A 25,228-nucleotide genomic window follows, 5' to 3' on the forward strand; every position below is an offset into this window, starting at 1 on the left:
AAGAAAAGGGAAAAAAAATACGTAAATATGATTTGACATGAATAAAAAAGAAGCCTTTCAACATTGCATGATAGAGTAGATTTTTCAAGTTGATGCAACCCAATATTATGAATCAGCTTCTTGAAGGTTGCATTTTTGTAATTCCTTGGTGAATAATTTTCTCTTTCAAAAAAAAAAATCCAACAAGTATTTGTTTTCTTAAAATTTTCTATTACTCGAGGAAACTTTTATAAATGTACCACTCCGCTACTATTAGCGAAAATCTGGCATGATTTTGTTAGAGATAGTATTGTTGGTAGTTTGAATGAAACATCGATCCGTCCTTGTCTGCTCAAGATTAAATCCATTAGGGAGTATCTATTAAAGTTCAAATCACATTACATCACATGGAACTATTAAGTGATCCGTCCTCGCATTCTCTAAGGTTAACTCAAAACCACTTGAAAGCTTCCTTTATTTTGATACGAGACTTAAAAATTTATCCCATACGAGACTTGACATTTATTCAATATGAAACTTAACATTCACACATGCTCTAATAGATGCTCGGAGTATTGACAACACACGGTACACACCACAGTTCTCAAATTACTTGCTTCACAATTAGAGTCGCAAACGAGCCGAGCCGAGCTTTACCGTGCTCAAGCTTGTTTGTTAAGTTTTTAATGAACCCGAGCTCGAGCTCAGTGAAAACTTAACAAGTTGAGCTCAAGCCGAGCGAGCCTTGGCTTGACTCGAGCTCGAGCTTGTTCATGAACGTCAAAGGACCAATGAAAAATGTATATATATCCTCGCATAGGCAACCAAAAATATTTTGATTGTGAATGTAATATCTTTCATTTTCTTATACTCTACAAGAAAATAATCTCAATTTTAGAATAATAATAATCTCAATGTTTTTGTAAGGATTCTGCATCAGGGTATCAAAATGCTGATGTTAGTTGTAGTAATTAACGTAAAAAGTCTAATAAGTCTTGGCTTGCAAGCCAACTCGAGCCGAGCCTCTATTGGTTGTGTTCAGCTTGATAATGAAACGAGCCTAGAATTTGAGCTTGAGCTTGTTTATTTATGTGTCGAGTCGAGCTTGAACGAGCATTTATCGAGCCGAGTCTCAAGCGGCTCTATTCGTTTGCAGCCCTATTCACAGTGGAAAAGAGTCTCATCGGCGCGCAAACTCAATGGGACAACTGGACAAGACAAGTTTCAGAAAGGAACACCATTTACAAAACCAGATTTTCCGGGTTGCTATGAGCTGGTAATTCTGAGCTTGCTTAAAATTGAGAGAGAGAGAGGAGTTGAATTTTGTTCACCCTCCATTTAAGAGAGAGAGAGAGCTTACGCCTATCTCCCATTACTGGATGGTCCAGTCCAATGGTTTCTCCACAGAGATTGGTCCCACAACGCGTGCCACATTATATGCGAGTCTGCGAAACTCCTTGTAACAGAAACCACAAAATTGGACCAACCGGTGACTCAAAGAGAAACTGAATCCAACAAGAAATTAGAACCCTATTATCCCCTCAGAGCATTATCACTTGAACATAGAAGAAGCACAAATGCTCAAGATACGCGAACTTTTTTCTAAACTCAAGTTTCACCATAGGAGATTCCCGAAGCTCAACCACAAATAGAATCAGCATGCCAATGGAAGAACTGGTTTGTGCACCATTTGGCTCTAAACAATTACGAATACAATTTTAACTTCCCATGATGAAAGTTCCACAATCCTGATAATGTATTTCATATAGCATTGCAAGCAGGTTTCAAAATTCCAGCAAAACAAACCAAGCAGAAAACTAGAACATTTAAATTCCTTTTCAACACAATCCGAGGGGATATAGCGCAAAAATCCCAAAGAACTTGAGGAAATCAATCTTCAGTCTTGAATTATAATTCTAGTGCTTGTGGACCTGTTGTTCTCCTTTGCTGAGATAAGGTCACTAGGCAACCGGCACAGACATATAACCTCCACAATGCAGATCCTAACGGAACATATGAGCACGAATTGCAAGATAATGTGAAATGTTGACATTAAAGTTGTGTCGGCATGAAAACGCCCAAAATATAAACAATCAAACCACTCACCAAGTTAATGAAAGAGCTAGTTTGTGCATAATTAGGCTCTAAACGACAAAAATTCCATTTCACTTCTCCCCACGGAGATTCCACTATTCTCATAAGTAGTAAGGAACTGTAGCCATACAATCAGCTTTTTCGAAATTGCAAGAAATAAAACCAAGCAGAAAAACACAACCTTGCTCTCAGGAAAACAAGAAAAAAGGAGACAAGTACCTTCAATTCGCTCCCACGAAGGCAGCACATAAATCCCATAGAATGAAAAAAATCAATCTTCACTCTTGTATTGGAGTATTAGTGCTTCGTAATTCTACTTAACTGAGATACGGCCAGAAGTTTATTCACTCGGGAAAATCTACAAGATGGGCATATCAAGTGCTTTTAAAACATCCTTGAACTCAAAGTCCCGAGTCTCTCTGTTGAACCGCTCAACCAGTTTGTACCTGTTATCATTCAAGTAGAAAGATTGCAGGGTCTCCGAAAGCCATTTTGCCTCCGAGTCACTGATCTTGCTTGTGAACACGACATCCCCCCGAATAAGCACCAAGTCCTTTTCTGCAAATTCTGTGTAGTAAGAAACAGTGAAATAGGGAGCAGCTTGGGTCCCTCTTGCTTTGTAATCTTCAAGACCAGTGAAAAGTATGTGTGGCATCTGCACTGCAGAAAAGCACATTATAAATGACGGAATACAGAATAGTTATAGGAGTTTTTCAAATGAACATGTACTCAAATAAATTACAAGGAGCGTGAATAAAGATAAATAAGTCGTCTCTTGAATCGACAAATATCTCTACTTTCTGTATTGCCAAGCAAATCAAGTGTGAATCTAGAAATCAACAAACAAAAGAAAAAGAAAGTGGAACTATGGAATATTGAAGAAAACAAGTATTACACTATTGAGTGAAGGGTTTCTCTTTTAGAAAGGCTGGAAGGTTTCCATATGACAATTGATCCAGTATTGTGTATCAACTTCCAACAATTAACTGTATAGTTGAAGACACAAAGTCGTTAGAGACCAACCTTGAGCAAACATTGTTGTATAACCACTTCCTCTCCACAAAGGAATGACAAAGTACCGGCTATAAGAAGAAGAGAAGTTAGAACAAGAAAAAACGAGGAAAAAACACTTATCTAAAAGCAAATTCAGGTAATGGCATACCAATTTGCCGCTCGTTGCTCCAGCAGATGATACAATTTCGCTTTCATGGAAGTGCCAATGTGACCTCTTCCCAAGTGATACTGATGTGGCAAATGCCGCCCAAAAGAATAGACATATGAATGAGTTGATCAACCAAGGTAATGATAAACCCCAGTTGTAAAATATATTTAAATGGAACCACTTCCAAAAAAGAAGCTATTTGATCCATTGACGGTGATAAGATTAACATGAATGTGCAATGATGAAAAGTAGAGCACTTTCCGGTTTATATGAAGTCATACTAAATACAACAGCTATTAAGCAATTCAGTGATAAAATCACGAGGTTTGGCTGATTTTGAAAAATATGCTTTCAGTTCAGCCTGCAAACTAGAAGTCCAGTTTTTTTTAATAAGTAAAACTAGAAGTCTAGTGTAACACCATGTCTAAAACAAGACCTACAATTGTTTCTTGTAGGCAATTACTTCTCAACATTGCACAGATGAAACAGTAGCAATGACACCCGGGAAAGATCCATAAAAATAAACATCTGAGATTAAGCAGAAAAGGCCTACAATTTCAAGGAAACTTCTACGTCACTTGCATGTTCAAACTTCAAAGTAGAAATGAAGAACTGCCAAATAGTTTTCAGCTCATTCTTTTTATCAACCAAAACCATTTCATCATGGTAAAGGGATGGAAGTTTTTACAACATAGATTAATCGCGGAGAAAATTTCAGAGGCGTTAAAGGGTAGATTCCGTAGATGTAGTCAAAGGATGATGAAATGATTTCAAAATATAAGCACCATTTCTTTGTGCCTGTTCAACTTCGTCAACTACTCTCTCTTCACAGAACGAAATAGGCACCTTATGATCAGAAGTGTGTAATCTCATTTGTCGATGGTATTGACAACTACTTGTAAAAAGGTACTTCCATTCAGGATATCCGGTTTTCAGCATGTTCCAACTTCCAATGCGTTTAAGAAATCCTAGCATCTCTCAAACAAGTACTAACATACATCATTTCCAACTAAAGCAGTGATGAAAACTTCAGCTTTTAATCATTCCTTAGCAGATTTTTCTTAATTGCCTCTGGGCATGAGGTGAAGTAGTTACAGAAAGCACAGATCATAGCCATTGCTTTGAAAAAGGTAATATTGCCCGAGAAGTTTGTTATTTATGCTCTCACCCACAAACTCCATTTGAGGAATAACTGCATCCTTTTTCTTCAACCTCCTTTGGTCCCATGCCAGCACACTAGCTGACTTGCTATCTACCATCTTCAATTCCTATAACTGTTGATAATTGAGAAAACACTTTTTCTAGTCTTTTGATGCACCTATGTATCAAACATAAGTCTACACAACACTCACTCTCGTCAGATCACCTAATCTCTTGTCCCCTGGTAATACTTGTGAAAACCACTCTGTTCTTTCGATGCACCTATTAGGGAAACATAAATCTATGCAACACATGCACTATGCAAAACCAGTCCTCTAAACCACTAAGTACAACACAATTTAACTGGGTCAATTGAATGAGAATCACAAGCAAAGTTATGAGAAATTACATCATCCCAAATGGCAATGAGGTCCTCAACTGGTCGATCCTTCGTCCTCTCAAGGTCGATAATCGAATTCAGTGGCTTATGTTGCAACGGCGTGAAACCGGCAGCAAATCTCGATGTTCTACAGAAACCGAGCGAACCCCATGTAACTAAATCACCAGGAACAGAATGCTTTCGTGATTTCTGGAGTTCTTGCAGTGAGTAGGTAGTGAAAGACTTTCTTGGGACATTACAAGGAAACAAAGCATTGCCTAACAAAGTTGCCACAGAAGACAATACCCTCCTTGAGGAGACTCTCGTTGTTTGCTGCATTCTGTATGATCTACAAACAAGGATAAGAAAAATCGGACTTTTGCAAAGCAAGCCAATTACCCAACTTCACCCAATCAAAACTCCTCCTATTCTCAAAGAAGCAAGGAAAAAGTCATGTTTCATGAAAGATCTTAACTGATTGACATGAAAAGAAACATAAATTCAACTTAATCCTATATCCACACATGTCAAAATCCTCGCAAATATCTAACCTGGCTTTGGTAGGAACCATTTGAATCACTTAGTGTACAAATTCATGCGGTTCTCACAAAGTAAGATGAAGGCTTTTCATATATGTCTTTTTACTAGTATTTGTTAGAGACGTCACTGAATTCAATTAGACGTAAATGTAAATGAACCTCACTATGTAGCCCTATTCATAGAAGATTGACCCCAAAATGGCACATCCAAGCTATAGAACAGGTTGAAAGGCCGAGTGGGTACATAATAGAGGGATTTCTCTAAGTAGGGACACAGACAATATTTTAATCTAGGGGTGGAAAACAAATATAGGTTGTTGACGATGACAGCTGTTGCACACCACTTCAATCCAACCTCCTATTTGAGCCTAAAGTACTATGATTTCTCAAATTTGTAAATCAGGTCAATAACAATGTTAACCCTTCTTATAGGGAAATATAAGATTTTCTAACTCTACGAGTTATGTACCACCATCCCTAAATTATCTACTCTGGAAACTAGGAATCATGGTAGCTTTCAATCTATGCAATGGAAATCTGATATCTGAAAAAGTGCTGTGTTAAAGCCTTTAGAGATCCATAAGACGAGCAATCCCCCTCCAAGACTGTTAGAACGTGCTGACAAAGGCCGGGACGACAAGGTAACTGCAAAATAGGCAGCAAACAAATCCAAAGCTCTATTTCCACCACTGAAAGGATGATAAAGTAGCCACCAGATGATTCAGCTTTCTGCGACATGCAACACTAGTTCGGAAGCAGGAAGCTCCTACTTCCAAGAGTAAGGGTAAGAATAGAATTGAAAGCAGTTATCCAGACAAAGGACAACACCTTTCAAGGGAAAATGCTGATGCTCCCTAGTAAAATTGGAATGGAAGGCTTTCCCTTTTGACCTTTTGATAAATTACTCCACCTAATCTGAGCCATCCCCTGCCAATCGATCTGTAAACTTTGAAGAACTTGGGGAAGCTTATCAACAGACTGTAACTCCTAACCTCGGACAGGGCCCAACAAACCTCTGCTCCCAAACCATTCGAGTCATTCCACCGAATCCACCGCTTGCCATTGCCAAATAGTAAGTCTAAGACCTAAGCATTCATATATTCGGATCCCATGGAATGCATTGAAGTCTTGGAAAGCTCCTCATATTGAAAAGTATCGCCACATCTGACACCATACATCTTTTCAAAAGTTTATTCTGCTTCCCTATTCAGCAACAAATCTCATGCGCATGCTAAAAGCCTCCCACATCCACTGATCCCCTCCCAAGACCCTATTGTGGCGCTGTTCCTTAATGATTACTTTGGTTCTCTTGACAGACTGACCTCAAATCTCCTGAAATATTCGCAAAATAATGCAGTTGTTGACACCAAACTATCCATGGTACGACATGTATGTTGATCTTTGGATTCAATTGTGTTAATGAGTAATTTGTACATCCCATTGCTCAGTAAATCAGTCACTTGCAGATTACAAATGTAAAAATTACATGTTTTTGCGTTAAATAGATGTTATAGACTTGATTCATCAAATCACACTACTAGGATCAAAATACCCAAGAAGCCCAAATTAGCAGCAGGATTATTCAAAGCATAATCATGCATAACATTAAGACAATTCATTCCAGGACACTTTTATAAGTTCTTAACTCTTCGAATGACAATAAACTTTAACTTGTCAATGCAAAATCCAAGCTGAGAATCCAAAAAAAAACACACCTGTAATGCAATCAACTTTAACTTGTCAATGAAAAATCCAAGTTATCCAGGTTTTGTACTACAATTCCATACACAAAATGTCAAAATCAAGAAATCAGCAATTTTGCCCTAATTGATTTAGGTTTAGGGTTTTTCAGTTTCAAATGGAAGCCTAGGGTTCGCAATCTTACCTGATACGGAGTAAAGGAAGCTCACTGAGCCAGCTTTCAGGGTTCACTGTTGATCCTCAGCCTTCAGACGATCGAGAGAGAGAGAGAGAGAGAGGGGAATCATCGACTGTGAAAAGGCCCATGGGCGGTTTTTTTTTTTTTACCCAGTTCTAAATAAATTCACAAAATCAATAGATTTATTGAGTTGGACCAATTAGAGAAAACAATATTTGAATATGGGGTGAATTTGGCGTGATTATAAATGGATAGATTTGAGCGGGTCCTTGAAGTTGGGTCCAAATTGTCACCTCTGATACTCCTATTAGAATTGAATGTTTCAATGGTTGACTAAAAAAAAAGAAACAAAGAGAGGCCTCTGAAGACTCAAACGAGCGTCTGTTTAAGTGCCTTGGCACTGTAGCATAGCAGCAATTGCTTAGTGAGTTGGTACGTGAAATTATCCATCTACATTTCTTCAAGGCACTGTAGCAGAGCTTTTTGGCAGGATTTTTGTGATTCTGACAAAAAAGTGGGGTTTTATTGCTTCATCAGGTGGCCCTTCTACTAAAAAATTTGAACTACAAGTTATTAGTACATTTTCCCATAATGTTTATACTAACCCGTAATTTTTTCCTCTTCATTTTCCCTTATAATCTTTTCCCTCTATTTTTCCTTTCACTCACCCATACACCATATATAACTTATAGGTTAATGAAAAATTTTTGACATTTTTTAACAACAAAAAATTGCCCATAATTTATTCGCTAGCGAAAACTCAAATTATCAAAACAGTGAAAAATACTTACATTATTTGGAAGCAGAAGTAGTGCACCAAACATACTTTCATGTCAATTTTTTGAAAATTTTGAAAGTAAAAACAGAAAGCCAAAAACAAAATAATGTTTTTACTGAATGAAACACTCCAAATCCGTACCACTTATATGGAGTATATCAATGATTTAGATTTGCTCTAACAGTCCCTTTGTATGGTGAGATAAGAAAGAGGAGTCATTTCTCACAAAATCTCATATTTCTTGTGAGATTTTGTAAGAAATGGGAGAAGCCAATCAAAATATTTTATTTATGTATTTTTCTCTTCATTCTCACCAAAATAGTCAATTCAAATGAGTAATTTGACTAGAAACCAAAATTCTTTTTTTTTCTTCTCTTGAAATCACTCCATTCAAAAAATTAGCTCCTACTGAAACCGAATTAATAATTACAACAATGGACGATTCAGATTTTTATTATAACTAAAAAGAAGGGGTGAGTATTCAACTCCTTGCACGCGTTCTAGAGCACATTCTTAAAAAATAAATACTTATTTCACATTTTCAGACTCAAAAATAGTGTAAATAAAAAATAATTTTTTGATTTTTTTGCACTGTATTTTTTAGATATTTCAAACAAGATTCATATTGCATACTTTTAGATTTCAATAAACTCATTATTTTACGTTTCGGTTTTGGAAGTATCATGTAAAAAGGGGGGATTATATAGTAGGAGGTATTGGTTAATATAGTACTTGATTTGGATGAGGTATTAAAAATGGGGGATAAAATAGTCATTGGTTTGGATGGAGGATTAATTAGGGGTATAAAGAAGTGAGATTGATGTAAAAAGCTGTTAAACGACTTTTTTGCCTTTATGCAGTGTTTTATGACAAAACTAGTGCATGCCCGTGCCCAAAGGCACGGGTCGAATTTCGTATTCAACAAATTATTCAGTTTTGTCCCTCTAACCTTTTGAAGGCCAAGACCCCATTCGCACAATTCGAACTACACAACAACTTGTGCATACATAAATAAACATTGTCTAAAGCACAACGCCACTTCAACACAAAATCTTGTACAGTGCGTGCAATATGTCAACTCTTACCCAACGAATCCAACTACGCAAAAAATAATAACCCAAGCATTTATAGAACGCTACATCTATTTCTGAAATAAAGTATTGTTTTGCACCCCAATTCCACCCAAGCCTAAATGAACCCGTGCCTAAAGGCATGACACAATGTAACAATGAGTTTGCAACTATTCCGAACTTCCTAATTTCACAATGAGTTTATAATATAGATTTGTTAGTTTCATTATAATTAGAATAAATACTTGTTTTTTTGAGCAGGAAAAAAAGGACAAAGTGCAAGGCTTGATTACGGGGCAAGCTCAGGAAAAAAATTAAGTGTTCCGAATTTCAATTCATTTGAATAGGTGAAAAGATTTTATTTTTCAGATCATTTAATTCTAAAGGGTCATAATTAAATTTTGACTCTAGGACTCTCGTTGGTTAGTCCTAAAATATTTGGTTGTACGACTTTCTTAAGGCTAATCAACGAGAATCCTAGAGTCAAAATTTAATTATGACCATTTAGAATTAACTGATTAGAAAAATAAAATCTTCCCACCCATTCAAACGGATTGAATTTTGGAGCACTTAATTTTTTAATCATATTTTTTAATATATAAACTGCATGTTGAAAAATTAAGTGTTCCAAATTTCAATCCATTTTAACCGATAGAAAGATTTTAGTTTATGATCATTTTATCCTAAATGGTCATAACTAAATTTTGACTATAGGGCTCTCGTTTGTTAGCCTTAAGAGATATTTGGTTCTACAACTTTCTTAGGGCTAATCAACAAAAGCCCTATAGTCAAAATTTAATTACGACCCTTTAGAATTAAATGATCAGAAAAATAAAATCTTCTCATCCATTCAAACAGATTGAAATTTGAAACATTCAATTTTTTTGCTTTTGCACAAGAAATGGGATACCTAGGTTGGGAAGGAAAATTACCAGAGGTACAATTGTCCAAAATAGAGGGGATTAGGGGGTTTCCACAATACCAGGTTGAACCAGGTTGAACCCTGCCCATGACTAACATCCCCTCAGGGGGTATTAGGAGGTGTTGTAGAAGCCGAGCTAAAGAGAATACCCCTCCATTTTTACTGCCAAAAAGAGGTATTGGGCTGGGCTTAGGTGTTAAAAGGGGGAGAATACAACACCCCTTTATAATGCCCCATCCAAACAGGCCATAAGTATTTACCCACCGGGCGGTGGTTATTTGTCGCCCCCAATCATAGAAGGGCCCGCGCATACGCCGGTTTCTATGCACAGAAAGCGTGAACCTGTAATCGTCATCACCTGAAAACCATAACGCAAGGTATTTCGATTGCCAAAACTCACAGACACCGATACAAGCGCACGAGGAATCACGAACACACAATGGACAACTCCGGTCAGTACCTCTCGCTCTCCTCTTCACGTTCATTTGGCATTTGTTTCGCTTGTTTCAATCATACTGTTTGTTGTACGATTAGTTCGCTAAGCAAATACAGAGAGTCGATGGTTGTTTCGATGTTTTTAGGGTTTTGTCTTTCGTTGTTAATGTAGATGTTGTTTTATCATCTGTTTTATCGAGTTCGAGTGGGTTTTGGAAGTGTCTTCATTATTAGTTAATAAGATAGTCGGTGCAGTGGTTTCTAGAGGCTCCTGATTTTCCGTTTCAAGTATGTAGTACGTTTTCCGTTCTAGTGTTTTATTATTATTTTTTTGGTACACTTACCAAAAAATAAGAAAAAAAGAATTCCAATGATCTGTACAAACTTGACGGAGTTTATTGATTGTTTTGAACAATTAAACTTATGATGTAACCGAACAACACCCAAGGAATGTTGTGGTTGGTGGCGTATAGGAAAGCAGAAAACTCAACCTGAGATTGATTAATTTACGTCAATTCATTTTGAATAATTGCGCAAAATGTGGATAATATACTGTGGTCTGTGACTCTGGTAGTATTTCGACTCTATGGGGGCCTGTAATAAAGTTTCTGAAAATTAAATCTGGTTCTTCTCTAATGTCTATGCAACGTTTGTGATAGATTAAGAGATTAAATCTGGAGATACTGTTGATACACGGTACTATCAATTACATGTGGTATCAGAATGCAATGATAACCCACATATGCTCATACTACACCCCACAAAACTTGGTATGTTGAGGGTAATTTTTTTCTATATATTTTGTTTATTTGTGAAAGTCTACATAATTCTTCTCAGTATGTGACAAAATAATAAAATAAATATACTAGGGATTTTTTTGATTGGGGTCCAGTCTGGGGCCCCCTCTAGGCTCTAGCCCCACGATACCTCCCCCCTGAGTCCATGGAAGTATGTTTATGTTAGTTTTTGGAATTCTATGTTATCTTTTTCTCTGAAATTGCAGCAATTACTACCATTGATCTGTCCATTAAAATGGATTTTAGCCATGCTTTGATTGCTTTTTAGTTTGGATCCCCTGCGTTTAATTCATTAGGACTTTACGTCTCAGGTAGTTCAAATATGATTTTGGTTTGCAGTTTGCACAGTCTGCAATAAAAGTTGCGCCACGCAATAATTTGCCAGTATTTTGGATGGCCAAATTCTTTGTGTCATAGTTGTCTACTGGAGTAAAAGATGGCTATAAAGGTTGTTAAGCTATGCCTTTCTTTTATGTTCAATGTAGTACCAGGAAACCCTCAGGAAGTGATAGTGCCACCAGCTGAAGGTGTTGCTGGAGGGGGAACAGCATACGGGTGGGGTGATAGTGGCATTCATGATTCTAGTACTCTCAGGGGAACAATTGATCCTACCAAAGTTCCATCTACGGATTTAGTGCATGTTTGGTGCATGCCGAGTACAGCAACAGTTGGACCACATGACATGCCTCGACCTTTGGAACCTGTAAGTGTGTCTAGAATATCATTTCTTGTTTTTCTTGCTTGGTGCTGGTGCTGATTTCCTTCTTCTCTGTGTTGTTTTTTGCTGTAAGGTCGAATTGTAGTGCTCTTGGTGGTTATTTGTGATTCACTTGAATAGGAAATACATCATCACATGCCTACAGATGTTGGACTATTTGTTCATGCTACGGTCCATTTGCCAGCATGAGGATTTCATTCATTAATTTACCCTCACACTCCAGTTTGCTGGTCAACTAACAAATACTCATTGAACCCATTGTTAGTAGAATTGGCATATGACTGCAATTTTTCTGTGTGAGTTTGAACACTGAACTGTTGACACAAAATAAGTACTTGGATTTTTTGGCTGTATGGGTGCTTTTGAATAAGCATGAGAAGAATGAATGAGGACCCAACACCACTTGCACATACACAACCACATTTATTGCTGTGGATTTATCCTTCTTCAAATCTGCAGAGTGGCTCATTTTTTCACTCTCACTGAGTGTTAAGATTGGAATTGTGAGAAATCCTATTGAAGGTTATTAAGGGAACTGGATGTAAAATGGGTAGAAAGAGAAATATGGCTGGTTCTCGTGCACAAAGACTGATTAGCATAAGAGTGGGTTAGCTTCTTTGTCAAAGTACATCATATTTTTGAGCAAACTGTCGTTGCAGTCTATGCTGTACTCTTGGGTAGGTTTCCTTGTTTGTAAATATTCTAGCTGTGCTTCTGCGTAAATTTTCGGTGGATTCTTTCCATTTTTTTTTTATGCTTCTTGAAAATACCTTAAGCAAAGAAGTTATGCGGGTAATGTCGGTAAAACATATTTCTTGAATATCTATGATAAATCTGAAATATTGGGTGGCGACTTGAACCGCTGACATCCAGCTGCCGGGTAAACCACTATCTATCATGAAGCTATGTAGGTTCAAACTTCAACATATACTTCCCTATGCATGGAATGAGATCTGGTTGAACTTTCTGAAGACATTTCTTCCTTCTCCTTTTCATTAGCTTGTGAAAATGTTGAGAAAGGGCTTTGCACTAATGCCCGACTCTTCGGAAATCAACCCAATCCCAGACATTTCATTTTCTCGTGTTAGTTCATCAGCTGCTTTATTCAATAAGATATTATGTACCTTGCGTGCTTTCTTTCTTGTTCTCACTCTCTTTTTCACTGAATGGAATAAAGAAAGGTCTCAAAGTTCATGTTTTATGGGCATGTAAACTTGAATAGTTGATCTAAAAGATCAGTTGTATACTTGTTTCTCTCGCATGTAAAATTGAATAAAGAATTTCCATCTGACTATTACCTTTTGTCTGTTCACTTTTGTGTTAGCCTTCTGTTTGGATAATTGGCCATGGTCATTGGGGAATCCTTAACTACTCTTCGGTTGGCAATAGGTGTATCTACTTTCATATCAGTACTTTAGTACACATGTTATTAGTAGCCATCACAGTAAAAGTTAAAACAGGTCATCTGAAATATGACATGATGGTTTTGAGTGGTGGTAATGTCTTGCCATGGGAAAATGGTTTACCTTGAAGGTATCACTTCTGGCAGCAAGAAACGAGAGGGAAAGCATTCAAATTGCTATACGTCCAAAAGTGTATTGGGGTGGTTCAGGTGTTGCAGGGGCTGTACAAGTTCAGTGCACTGACCTATGCTCCCCTGCTGGTGACAGGTTAATTCCTTGGAGGCTTGTCATTTTAGTGCTGCAGTTCTATTGATTCTCTAAGTAAGTACATTACAGTTAATACTTGCTGTGGCAGGTTGGTAGTCGGTCAGTCACTGACATTGCGGCGCGTGGTACCTGTCTTGGGTGTTCCAGATGCACTTGTACCCCTTGATATGCCAGTCTCGCTGATTAGTCTATCTCCAGGGTATTGGTTTACATGAATAATGCATCTGGTGTCAAGATGAAGAATTACTAGAGTGTTTTTTATTAATTTGCATTGAGATGATTCTTTTGCTGCAGTGAAACAACAACTATTTGGGTTTCCATAGATGTCCCTAGTGCGCAGCCCCCAGGTCAATATGAAGGCGAGCTCATTATTACTGCTACAAAGGCAGATGCAGGGTAATAACAATTCTCTTTAATTTCAGTTGAATATTACTCTTGTAATGTGGGATTTAGTCTTTTGATTGTTGATGTGGATTTCAGTCTTATATGTGGTGTTGGATTTGTAAAATGTTCATGTTTCTGGATGAAATTTTTGACTTGAGTAGTTTTCTACGTTTATTCATTCTGACTCATCACAGATCTGCAGCACAATGCTTGGGAAAAGCTGAGAAGCATAATCTGTATAGAGAACTTAGAAATTGTCTTGAGATTGTGGAGCCTGTTGATGGAAAACCAATGGATGAAGTGGTGAGTTTCACGAGATCATCAAAAAAAAGAAAAAAAGAAAGACGAGTTTGAAAAGAAATATATTATACTTACCCTGTACTTTCTGCCCATTCTGGGTTTGTTAAAGCTGTTCATACGTGCTTTTGGTTTGTTTTATTTTTTAGGTAGAAAGAGTGAAATCTGCCGCTACATCTTTAAGAAGAGTTCTTTTGTCGCCATCATTTGCTGATTTCTTTTCAGAAAATGGACTGGTCGATATGATGGATGAGGATGCTATTTCAAACCTTTCGATACACTTGAAGCTGAGCTTGACAGTCTGGGATTTTGTTCTCCCTGTTACACCTTCGCTTCCCGCTGTTATTGGTGTATCCTGCTTTTTATCGACGTTGATGTTGACTTTTTTGTTCTTTCTGAAAATCAACTAGAAAGATTTGATGGAGATTCTCAATTTGTCCTCTGTAAGTCGCAACTTTCGTGCTGTTGAATTAGGCCTTCAAATCTGAGCTCCGTACAATTTTCAGCGAGTAAGCATTAACTTTTTGATGTTTTGTGGGAAATAGCATGGTGACAAATTCACTCATGTACTGAAATTTCTGGTCAACTGATGATACTCCCTGTGCTTCCCATTTCATATGCCTCAGCTGACCTTTCACACAACTATAAGCTTTTGTCTTGTTTTTTGCATTGGTATTCTGAGAGCAGCTACTTTGTGTATATTGCCAAAGGTTAGGTCTGTCTCCAATCCTCCCCCGCCCATACCCCCAATGATTGGGGACTACATGGGTTCTGTTGTTGTTGTTGTTGTATCTTGTTTTTTGCATTAATCTTCTGGAATTGGAAATGCATTTAAGCATTAATTCAAAGACTGATATGGAAAGGTGATGGCTATTTTTCAAAGGCACATAAAATGGGATGAAGTGAGTGTGTGTTAAATAGTGGCTAGAAAGACCTTTTAGTCTTGTACTTGATTATGGACATCCATGAGATCATTTTTAGATAAACAAATCATGTGGCATAATGTTCTAGAATCCACAAAAAATATGAGTTAAAGTTGTCTGAAAAGTGAATTTATGGTGCTGTCATGATGTTGCAAATAAGGATTTGTTCTACTGGCAATCTTCATTGACCTGGGCTTGACTGCTTCATCCTCGAATAGACCGATGGAGAATTAGTTAAGACACGCTTCAGGAGCTCATGCTGATGGGACTCTGTATAAAATTTTAGCTTGAGGGTGTTTTCCGTCCTTATAAGTAGAGATGAATGCAGACTTCCTTAATCGTATTTAGATATCTGATACTGTAATTGAGGATCGTTTTGGGGTTGAACATGGGAGCACTGAGTGGTACGAGGCATTGGATCAGCATTTTAAGTGGCTGCTTCAATATAAAATCAGCCCATACTTTTGCAGATGGGGTGACAGCATGCGTGTTTTGACATATACCAGTCCATGGCCAGGTAAAGAAGCAAGTAATTTATTGGTCTGGAAAACTGGTTATCCGAACAACTACACTTGTATGCTTGGAATGTATAGTTACCTGGTTTGAAGCAATTTCATTGGTTACTATATTAGCATATCTAACTTCTCTCTCTCTCTCTCTCTCTCGTCTAGCTGATCATCCAAAATCAGATGAATATCTTTCAGACCCACGACTTGCCGCATATGCTGTACCACACAGTCGGGTAGTATCTTGGTATGCAGTCAATTGCGTGCACCAATTCTGTCAAGTACTCACTACAATCATGTACGTTATCCACTGATGCCCTTCTGCTGTCTTTGATGTGCAAAAGCGGTGATACAGCAGAGGACTACTTGCAAAGGGAAGTAGAGATCTTGAAAACAAAGAGTCACTGGAAAAAAGCTTATTTCTACCTGTGGGATGAGGTACCAACAGAATGTTGCATTTGGTGGTAAAATTGACTTCATGTAGTCTAAAAGAGATTTGATTTTCATTCTCTGTGGAAAACTCTTTCTTTGTATCTGTCAGTGCATGACCACTCAGTAATTTCTCTTGTTGCCCAGCCGCTGAATGTGGAACATTATGATTCTCTTCGTAGCATGGCCGCTGAAATTCACGTGTATGCTCCTGATGCTCGTGTTCTTACCACCTATTACTGTGGTGCGAATTTGCGATCCCTTTCTTGTATATGCACGTGTTTTATGTTCCGTTTGTTTTTCTTGCCAGCTTGTGGTTTTTTTTTTTTGCAATCAATTGGAGGGGGATGAGGGAAGGAAAGCTGCAGTTCACAGCATTAGGACTCGAATTAGTTTACTTGGAACGCAAATCATTCCGGTAGGAGGAAAGGGTACGAAGCGTGGTACACCCGTTGCCCTAAGTGAATCCATATGGTGCAACCCATGCCCTAAGTGATGGTAAGATAGGGGTAGTCTAATACATTATTCAAACCATAAATATCTCATAGAGCAGCATCTTAATTCTGATATCATGTCGTAGGAGTATTTTGACCATTTTTTTTTTTACATTTTCTCTTACAACTCTATGCTTTCTTTGAAATATAAAGGACAAATTTTAGGATCGCTTGAGATTGCTAAATTCATCATCTCAGAACGGAACTGTACTATTTTTCAGAACGTGCATTCCCATTCATATATCTCTAGGGTATTAGAGCTTTTCGGTAACATATTCGAACCCAGGTGTGATACGGCTGATGCCTGGTAAGGGGGCGCCTCAATCTCTAGGCCGACCCGTTGGTTTTGCCTGCTTGTAGTGAGTGACTATGAAAATTTCATGATTTGGGTTTGGAGATTGTCGATTATAGGTATTGGGAGTCTAGGATTCGCAGTCTACGATCAGAAGTTGGAGACACAATAAATAAGTTTTTGTGGGGATTACTAGATCAGCAAATGGTTCATTAATGACCTGAATCTCACGCCCTTGGCTCACAGTTTTTGACCCAGTAAGTTAAGGGCCCAATTTAGTTGATTGGTCTATACATTCCTTTGGTATGCACTGTAAACTCTGACATTGCAGCTATAACTTATGAGAGAAATTTCTGCCATGAATAACTTATTCACGGTTCCGCGCAATCTCAGCTGTCCGTTTCGGCAATCAATTGTCTGGATTTTAAAAAAACTATTCGTGCGAATAGTTCAACTATTCTAGCAAATAGTATTTTTAAAATCCGGACCGTCCAAAACACTTTTGGACACGCGCGATTGAGTGCCATAAACTTTATTTACGGGTTGCTCCGTAAAGATGTTTTCTCATAACTTATATGTAACACCATACACTGAGGAAGATGCCTTCTACAGACAACAGATGCTGATAAGTGATAAGTGACACCACAGTCTATGAATCTCTTAAGTTATGTGGAGTGCCCCCCACCCCAGTAAGTATTTAGTACTGTTTACGTATTACTGGAAGACATTCAAATTTGTTGGGGCTTGTGGATATTTCTGTCTCTGGTTGAACATTTGAGATCGACAAAAATATGTAGTTGTTCGGATTTAAACACAATGATAGGCAATATTGTCGGAAAGAATATGGAATCATAACAGCCTACAATTCTGCAACCTTTGTCCTCATGTTTATCTCTAAGTTTATCATTGATGGAAAGTGTAGCAGAGAATCGCTCTGATCTGAATAGCAGTGTTATCCTGCTATTGAAAGATATTATATTCCCCAAAATTTTGTTTGCTTCTGTCGGAGGAAGATAACATTCAAAAGTAGTACAGATTTTTGCACGTGAAATATGAAAGAGAAGAGGATAATGATATGTGAAAAAGGTGAAAAGCTGTAGAAATAGTAACTACTACTCTTGTTGTGATCCTATCCTCTTAATCATTGCATGCAAAGTTGCTACTTAAGAGTTTAAACACCAGAATGATGCCTCTTAAACGTAGTGTGATGGACCAAGGAATAGCGCATGACCTCGAAATTGAATTATCCTCTATGTTTTGTTACTTGAAGCTTCAGGAGGCCATTGCTTTGCAGTGATGGTCAAAGGCATAGTAGGAAGTGTCCTGTACGGTTTTGATTTGAAGTATCAGAGTAGTCAGATTGTGCAAGTATAGCCAAAGTTTCGGTCTGTATTTGATCCTCTGTTCTCATGAGCAGGACCAACTCTTTAATAGCCCTTGAACCTTCAATTTAAACCTGTTTGCTTTAGTCCTCAAATGTGGTGGCGTAATGCCCTTCTTTGCTTGGTTAATTTGATGTTTATTGTACTTAAGGAAAATTTAATATTTCCATCTAATAAGTATCCTACTTCTCATTTGTTGTCTTATTTTGGTAATTTTACACAGGTCCAAGTGATGCACCCCTTGCTCCTAATAATTTAGAAGCTTTTTTGAAAGTTCCAGAGTACCTAAGGCCGCATACTCAAATATATTGCACAAGGTATTGATGTCGACTGTTTTTTCACGAAAGATGCAGAGACTCCAGAACTGCATATCCTTTTGCATGTGGCAAGAAGAAAGTGGTAAATAAAAAAGCCTCGAGACTTTTGCTGCCTATAAAGGAATGAGGAAATGACCTTTTAGTGCAAGCTGATAGCTTTTCGCATTGTCATTAAACTGTGTCTCTTTGATAAATCCCCTCAAAGTTTATATGTGGACAGAAATTCCTGAGCTTGCTCATCTTGGTGCTTCAGTTGTTAAGCACTAACATTTCTAGTTTGACCAAAGCGTGCCCTAGAGAATTAGTGGTACAATTGTGACCATCCGAAGTTTGTTTAGTAAGTTGCACATATTAGGGAGCCATATGGGTTGTGCAAATGCATCTAGATATGGACAATAGAGGTTCCATGCCAAATAGATAAGAGTGACATTTTTGTTCAACCTTGGAGGTATTTTGGCATCTTAGTGTGTTCTTGTAGTTAGGCTTGTTTTTTACTTTTGATTGAGACTGATGGGACTAATTAAATTTCCAGTTACTTTCATTTACTGTTGGAATCATTCTTATGAGATTCCACCCCTTCTTCCCATGCTTCCAACAAAATCTCTGTTCTCCATATCAGGGAACAAGGGGAGTGAGAGGTAGTATTAAAAAACTATCACGCGCTGCCTTGAGTGTGCCCTTGGTAACTCGTCGTATTTGAGTCCTTGAGAAACTGGGGGATTATTCAACTCTGGCCAATTATTGTGGTTAAAGCAAATGTTCTAATCAGTAGCGCAATGCGGGCATGCCATTTTGTCTTCAAAGGGGCATTGCTCTCATTCCAGAGCATATCAGAATGACCGGGTCATGTGATTTCTGATTCTAGCCAAATTGGACCAACAGTGGGAGTTGGTTACCCCTTGGTAATCATTTCCCCTACAAGTCAGAATTGGTTTACTTAATACTTTTGCGATCTGAAATACTATTGGCTTGCTCATGCTGCAAGTCATGTGGATAAGCTGACTACACTTGAGAAGATGCTCTACCTTGCTGGAACCAACTTTTTCTTTGTTTCCTTTTACCCTTTTTGCAGTGAATGGGTGCTTGGTAACCGAGAGGATCTTGCAAAGGATATTATTGCTGAACTACAACCAGAAAGCGGTGAGGTAAATTGTAATTTTGGTACATGTTTAGGGAATTTCTTGATTCTTATATGTTTATTTCATATCTTATTTTAATGCAAGAACAGATTTTATGGTCCTAAAGATCCTTTCCGTTGTCTCATTATGTAACTAAATTAGTGTTTCTGGTGTAGGATTGGAGCATTATTAATTAGTAATCTACTAATGCTTTAGAATGTAGGAACTTTTGGTAACCAATTTGATCATTGAACTTTTTTGTGTGAGTTTCAGGGAAGTGTTAATAATTAAATAAGGGAATCAATTTGCAATATTTTTATTTCCACTACCCGTCTAGTGTATGAAAAAAATTGTGTTTGCGTGATGTCTTATACTGTAATACTCCCTCCGCCCCAATTTGTTGCGCCTATTTTGACTTTCACGTAATTTAAGAAAAGATCATAATTGCATTGACTTTGTGTCAATTTTACCATTTTACCCCTTTGTAACTTATGACTTTTTTGTCAACTTTCTTGTCATGTCATTAATTTGCTCCACTTTTCTTTCAAATCAAGTTCAAAATTTGAATTTGGGAGGGACAAATGAGGGATAATATGGTAATATGGACATCCAAAATTGGAAAGTTTTGAAACAAGCACATCATTTTGGGACATCCCCAAAAGGAATAAGGGCACAACAAAGTGGGATGGAGGGAGTATATTGAAAAAGGTATCACCATCGTTGTGGTCCAACATGGAAGGCTATTTTGTTTATGGACTTGTGTTCATAAACAAAATGAGCTTGAGTTCCAGTTGAGTCTCCTGAGTTTTGAACATCGTCTTCACCAATTCCTGAAAAAAGAAGAAGTAATTATGTAGCCAATTTATGATTGGAAAGTCAGCTTCCAACTGGGTTGGAGGAAGTTCCTACTCTGGAAAATTGTTTTTCTTTCCTTGTGTTTCATAATACAGTTGTTCAAGACAAGCCAATGTTGACATAAGTACCACTAATGGTAGTTTTACTTCTTCTTTTTTATCACCCTATTTTTTACTTGATATAAGAAATTTCCTCTAGCTTTTAATAGCTTGGAGGGGTGCTAGAGTGGGCAAGCAGAGAAAGCGCTTATGGGCTATGATCCCTCTTTGTTTGATGTGGACTATTTGGCGTGAGAGGAATTCGAGATGTTTCGAAGGGGTCGAGAAGCCTTTATTTAAAATTAAAAGTTTTGTGGTTAGTAGTTTGTATAGTTGGGACAAGGGAGATTGTAATCCCTCCCTTGATCATTTTCTAGAGTGGTTTGAATTGTTCTTTTCGATTGGTGGTGTATAGGGCCTTTTTGTCTTGATGGCCTTTTTTTGTATACAGGTGGCATTCCCTTAATGCCTTCTTTAATATAAATATTTACTTATCAAAAAAAAAAAAAAAGAAATTTCCTCTAGCAATTGTACAGATTAGTATGATACAGTTAATTCAATTATTGAGTAGTTGAAATCTTATTTTAGTTCTTGAAACAACAATTTGCTTTCCATGTAACATCTTTAGTTCGCATTTGTTGTGATTTTAGCTTCCCTGACCTGCCATATCCCCGGTCAAATCCTTGTGCCCCTGTTTTATAATGAGTGGAGAGAGAAATAGAGTAATGATTAGAGATAGAGGTAATGAGTGGAGAGAGATAGAGAGAGAAATGAGAACAATGATTGAAGAGTGGAGAGAGAACTAAGAGTAATGATTGGAAGTAGGGGTATAATGAGTGTTTTTTCCAAGAAGGGAACAAACAAAGCATAAGCTATTAGGAAATAGGGCTAACAATGTAGATTATGACTCCCCTTTCGTGGTGTCATCTGAGGAATCATCCTTTCTTTTTCTTTCTTTTTGGGTATCGACTGGGATGCTTCCTTCAGTTTTGATAGCACTCGTCCCTGTCCCGTTCATAACAAAAACACCACTAAACTACACATCTTTGCTTAGTATGGTAAACTCGAATCAGTCCTTCCTATAAATAATTACGGGATTGCAAAAAACTGCAATGAAATAATTCAGTATACTACAGGAGAAGAGTAATGTTGGGGCTAATCAGTCAAAGGAGAAGAAGAACAAGAAAGAGTGTTTTTGGGGCTTATATATTTTTGCACTTGCCAGTAAATTAATTAGTTGGCAATTGAAACCTCTTGTTTTAAAGTGGCCTGCATTATGCATTTTGAGGTGTGTACCATGTTCAATGCGTGATGGGGATAAATCTCTGAAACATTCTGGTTATGTTAATTGGGTACGCTTCCAGTCTTCCAAAGATTGAAATCACCGTCTGATCTTTTTGTCCGCATTCTACTTGTGAATGTGTGAGATGTTGCATATTCTATATTCATTAAGTACGGCATGAAATAGTGTAATCCTTTCCCAACACTGAGCAAGCGATTCTTTCATTTTCTTCCCTGGGGGTCAATAATACTAGTTGAGCTACAAGGCCCTTCTCTTAAGTGTGACTAGAAAGTGTGTTTCTTTTCTTGGTTTTAGTACTCCTCATGGAACTGTTACATTGTTCTTGTAGGAATGGTGGACATATGTGTGCTTGGGACCATCTGATCCTCTTCCTAACTGGCACCTTGGAATGAGAGGTACACAACACCGTGCAGTGATGTGGCGAGTGTGGAAAGAAGGGGGAACAGGATTTTTGTACTGGGGAGCAAATTGCTATGAAAAAGCAACAGTTGCCAGTGCAGAGGTTTGGCCTGTTTCTCTAACTTCTCTGGAATCAGTTTTGTTCCCCAACAATTGCAATTTATTTAGCAATGTTTTTTTTTTTGGAGCAGATTAGATTCAGGCGTGGTCTTCCCCCAGGTGACGGAGTCTTATTTTACCCTGGTGAGGCTTTCTCATCTTCGCATGAACCAGTTGCTTCCCTTAGACTGGAGAGACTTCTCAGTGGCCTTCAGGTATTCATACTTGTACTTATTTTCTCAGCTCCGGGTCGCAAAATATATCTGATAAGCATAGATGCAAGTGATTTCCCTTAATTCAGCAGTTCAAGTTATTCTCTGACCTGCATTTTACTTTCCAATTTACCTGTTGGTTCGTTAGTTCTAGGTTTTCTCAAATCTGTGTTCATAAACATTGTCCGCCTGCTGTTGCAAGTCGCAACCCTGTTTCCTTGACTAAATTTATAATAATTTGCTTGTTTGGTGAAATTTAGAATCTAAGACTTATTCCATGATTTATACTGCTGCATATGAAGGGTTGTAGCTAGTGTAATATTCTAACCTATATTTAAATGTTCTGATACCATGTTTTTTTCTTTTGATGATCAGGACATCGAATATCTCCAACTTTATGCATCCAGATTTGGCCGGGATGAAAGTCTCTCTCTTTTAGAAAAAACCGGCATGTATCTGGGTCCTGAGCGTTACACTCATGAACATATGCCGATAGACATGATGCGGAGCGAGATATTCAGGACATGCCGATCCTAATATTTTTTTGGGACTTCTTGTAATTTCAGTCCATGTTTTTGTAATTTCGATTGATATCCAAAGCTGGCTTTTGTATTCTCGACGTGCATTACACACACTTTACTAGTAGCAATGTGCATGCAGTTGTATGAAAAAAGGTCATATTTTTGTTCTGAGCGCTGTAGGTACTATGGCTGCAATACAAAGTTGATTAGTTCTTATAGTGGTTTGTTTCCATATGAGATTGTACGTATATTACTGGCTTGATGTTATTTGTTTGCTTTTTACGTATATTTGTTATGCATTCTGAATTTCACTCCCTCCGTTCCAAAAACATTGTCCACTCCGCAAAACGATAACTTTAAAAAATATATTTTTATCAAGAAAACTTTAAAAAAAATATTTTTATCAAGAAAAAAAAAGGGTGCCGATAATGCCACGACACTTATTGTTAGTGCCACGACATGTTTTGTTCCCGGACTGTTATGCCCTTGGCAGCAAAGCAAACGTTTCTTGTCTTATCTGCTCACATTCCTTCTCTCTGTGTCTCCTTATTTCTTTTCCCAAGTCTATAGAGCATCCCAGTCATCTTATCCCTGCTTCCCTTGCCGTCAATCACCATTAGCGTTGACACAAGAGATCCATCTCTGCACTGCCGCCAAAGGTTGAGTTTCCATCATCGTCCGATTCATTTCTCTCTTTATGTTGGCTGAGGAAAAAGTAAAATCCATGCTCTATTAAATCTCCTAAAATTATTCAATTCGTCCTCACCGAACCACAACGATGAATGATGCATGCGTGTAGAGAATTTCCTGAGAGCAGCAATGCATGTGCCTGCATAAAACAAATTAAAACCCAATTAGCGCTCTCTCTCTCTCTCTCTCTCTCTCTCTCTCTCTCTCTCTCTCCATATTTGATGGTGGGTCAGATCCCTTATTCCCCATTTCATGATATTGGGATTAATCACAAATTCATTGACGATTTCATCAAAAATCGACTAGTAGCAATTGGAATGGGAGAGTAGAAAAAGGAGCAATGAGAGGGAGAGGGAAAAAAAGCAGGGGAGGCATCGGGGAGAGAGAGATGAGAGAGAAGGATTAGGGATAGAAATGTAATTCAACATGACATCATTGTGGCACTAAAAAAGGTCTTCGTGGCATTATCGCTGGCCAAAAAAAATGCAATTTTTGATATATTCAAAGTACTCTTAGTAATTAGCGGCAAAAAATTGTAGTTTGTGACAAAAATACATTTATTTGTTCAGTTGATTTTCACTATCCTTTTCACAATTCACACTCTTTTTTTGCGTTTATTCACATGAATTTACTATCTTGCCCTTTTTAATACACTTTTTCACATATCCGTGCTCAACAATGTAAATTCATGTGGATAAAAAGAAAATGGAAAATTTCAAAATGGCACCTGAATTTTGTACCAAATGTCACAGAGACACATGAAAAATTTAAGTTTATTTCAATTAAACACATGTACTAACAAAAATTTCAAATTTAGACACCTGAACTTAAGTTTATTTCAATTAAACACCTATACTAACAAAATCCCCAAATTTAGACCCCTACCGTTATACTCCGTCCCAAAAATTGCTGATATGGCATCTCCAACCCGTTTAAGTTGCCCTATTGCACATGTTTCCAACAGGGGACGATGCACCCAAGCGAAACCCATCATTAGAAGTATGCTGAGCAGAAAGAAGAACTGGGTTTGGGCAAAAAAACATGATTTGGAGGGAAAATGACCCTAACCTAATTGATTTCCCTCCATTTCTCTCTCCAGAAGTCTGCCTATTGTTCCACCATCTCCCTTACTTCAACCCTAAACCTGAAGTCTGCCTATGAGTTTCGCTTGGGTGCATCGTCCCTTGTTAGAAACATGTGCTATGAGGCAACTTAAACGGGTTGGAGATGCCATGTCAGCAATTTTTGAGACAGAGTATAACGGCGGGGGTCTAAATTTGGAGATTTTGTTAGTGCAGGTGTTTAATTGAAATAAACTTAAGTTCAGGTGTCTAAATTTGGAGATTTTGTTAGTACAGGTGTTTAATTGAAATAAACTTAAGTTCAGGTGTCTAAATTTGGGGATTT

At 37.7% G+C, this 25,228-nt stretch overlaps 2 protein-coding genes across 6 annotated transcripts; one reads left to right on the forward strand and one right to left on the reverse strand.

Moving 5' to 3' along the window:
* Positions 1 to 2,116: 2,116 nt before the first annotated feature.
* On the reverse strand, positions 2,117 to 7,458 carry LOC131331058 (uncharacterized). 4 transcript variants are annotated; one of them, XM_058364876.1, is made up of 5 exons: positions 7,179 to 7,458; positions 4,785 to 5,103; positions 3,236 to 3,315; positions 3,097 to 3,155; positions 2,117 to 2,733 (listed from the first exon to the last, which is right to left on the reverse strand). In XM_058364876.1, exons 2-5 carry the CDS (start codon positions 5,091 to 5,093, stop codon positions 2,432 to 2,434), a joined length of 750 nt encoding a protein of 249 aa, XP_058220859.1. In that variant the 5' UTR covers positions 5,094 to 5,103; positions 7,179 to 7,458; the 3' UTR covers positions 2,117 to 2,431. The 4 variants fall into 4 exon arrangements, with proteins under 4 accessions (XP_058220859.1, XP_058220857.1, XP_058220860.1 ...); XM_058364874.1 differs by having other exon boundaries at positions 4,785 to 5,094; positions 7,179 to 7,345; XM_058364877.1 differs by having other exon boundaries at positions 4,785 to 5,179; positions 7,179 to 7,345.
* Positions 7,459 to 10,127: 2,669 nt separating this feature from the next.
* LOC131331059 (uncharacterized) lies at positions 10,128 to 23,349 on the forward strand. Of its 2 annotated transcripts, XM_058364878.1 has the most exons (16): positions 10,128 to 10,394; positions 11,660 to 11,877; positions 13,426 to 13,562; positions 13,651 to 13,761; positions 13,857 to 13,958; positions 14,141 to 14,249; positions 14,393 to 14,593; positions 15,515 to 15,683; positions 15,838 to 15,919; positions 16,017 to 16,110; positions 16,249 to 16,345; positions 18,493 to 18,586; positions 19,659 to 19,731; positions 22,229 to 22,402; positions 22,491 to 22,613; positions 22,986 to 23,349. In XM_058364878.1, exons 1-16 carry the CDS (start codon positions 10,382 to 10,384, stop codon positions 23,145 to 23,147), a joined length of 1,959 nt encoding a protein of 652 aa, XP_058220861.1. In that variant the 5' UTR covers positions 10,128 to 10,381; the 3' UTR covers positions 23,148 to 23,349. The 2 variants fall into 2 exon arrangements, with proteins under 2 accessions (XP_058220861.1, XP_058220862.1); XM_058364879.1 differs by lacking the exon at positions 10,128 to 10,394 and having other exon boundaries at positions 11,740 to 11,877; positions 13,353 to 13,562.
* Positions 23,350 to 25,228: the final 1,879 nt, after the last annotated feature.

Source organism: Rhododendron vialii, chromosome 6a, assembly GCF_030253575.1.
Source record: "Rhododendron vialii isolate Sample 1 chromosome 6a, ASM3025357v1".
In the NCBI taxonomy this organism is placed as follows: domain Eukaryota; kingdom Viridiplantae; phylum Streptophyta; class Magnoliopsida; order Ericales; family Ericaceae; genus Rhododendron; species Rhododendron vialii.

Bases quoted from the DNA above. Each gene is read 5' to 3' on its own strand.
- LOC131331058 (XM_058364876.1), bottom strand. From the start codon at position 5,093: ATGCAGCAAACAACGAGAGTCTCCTCAAGGAGGGTATTGTCTTCTGTG. The intron at 3,316-4,784 runs GTAATTTCTCAT...TTGCCACATCAG, and splicing joins TCATTGCCATTTGGGATGAT to TATCACTTGGGAAGAGGTCA. The intron at 3,156-3,235 runs GTATGCCATTAC...TTCTTCTTATAG, and splicing joins GAGCAACGAGCGGCAAATTG to CCGGTACTTTGTCATTCCTT.
- LOC131331059 (XM_058364878.1), top strand. The intron at 13,563-13,650 runs GTTAATTCCTTG...TTGCTGTGGCAG, and splicing joins TGCTCCCCTGCTGGTGACAG to GTTGGTAGTCGGTCAGTCAC. The intron at 14,594-15,514 runs GTATCCTGCTTT...AATCGTATTTAG, and splicing joins CGCTTCCCGCTGTTATTGGT to ATATCTGATACTGTAATTGA.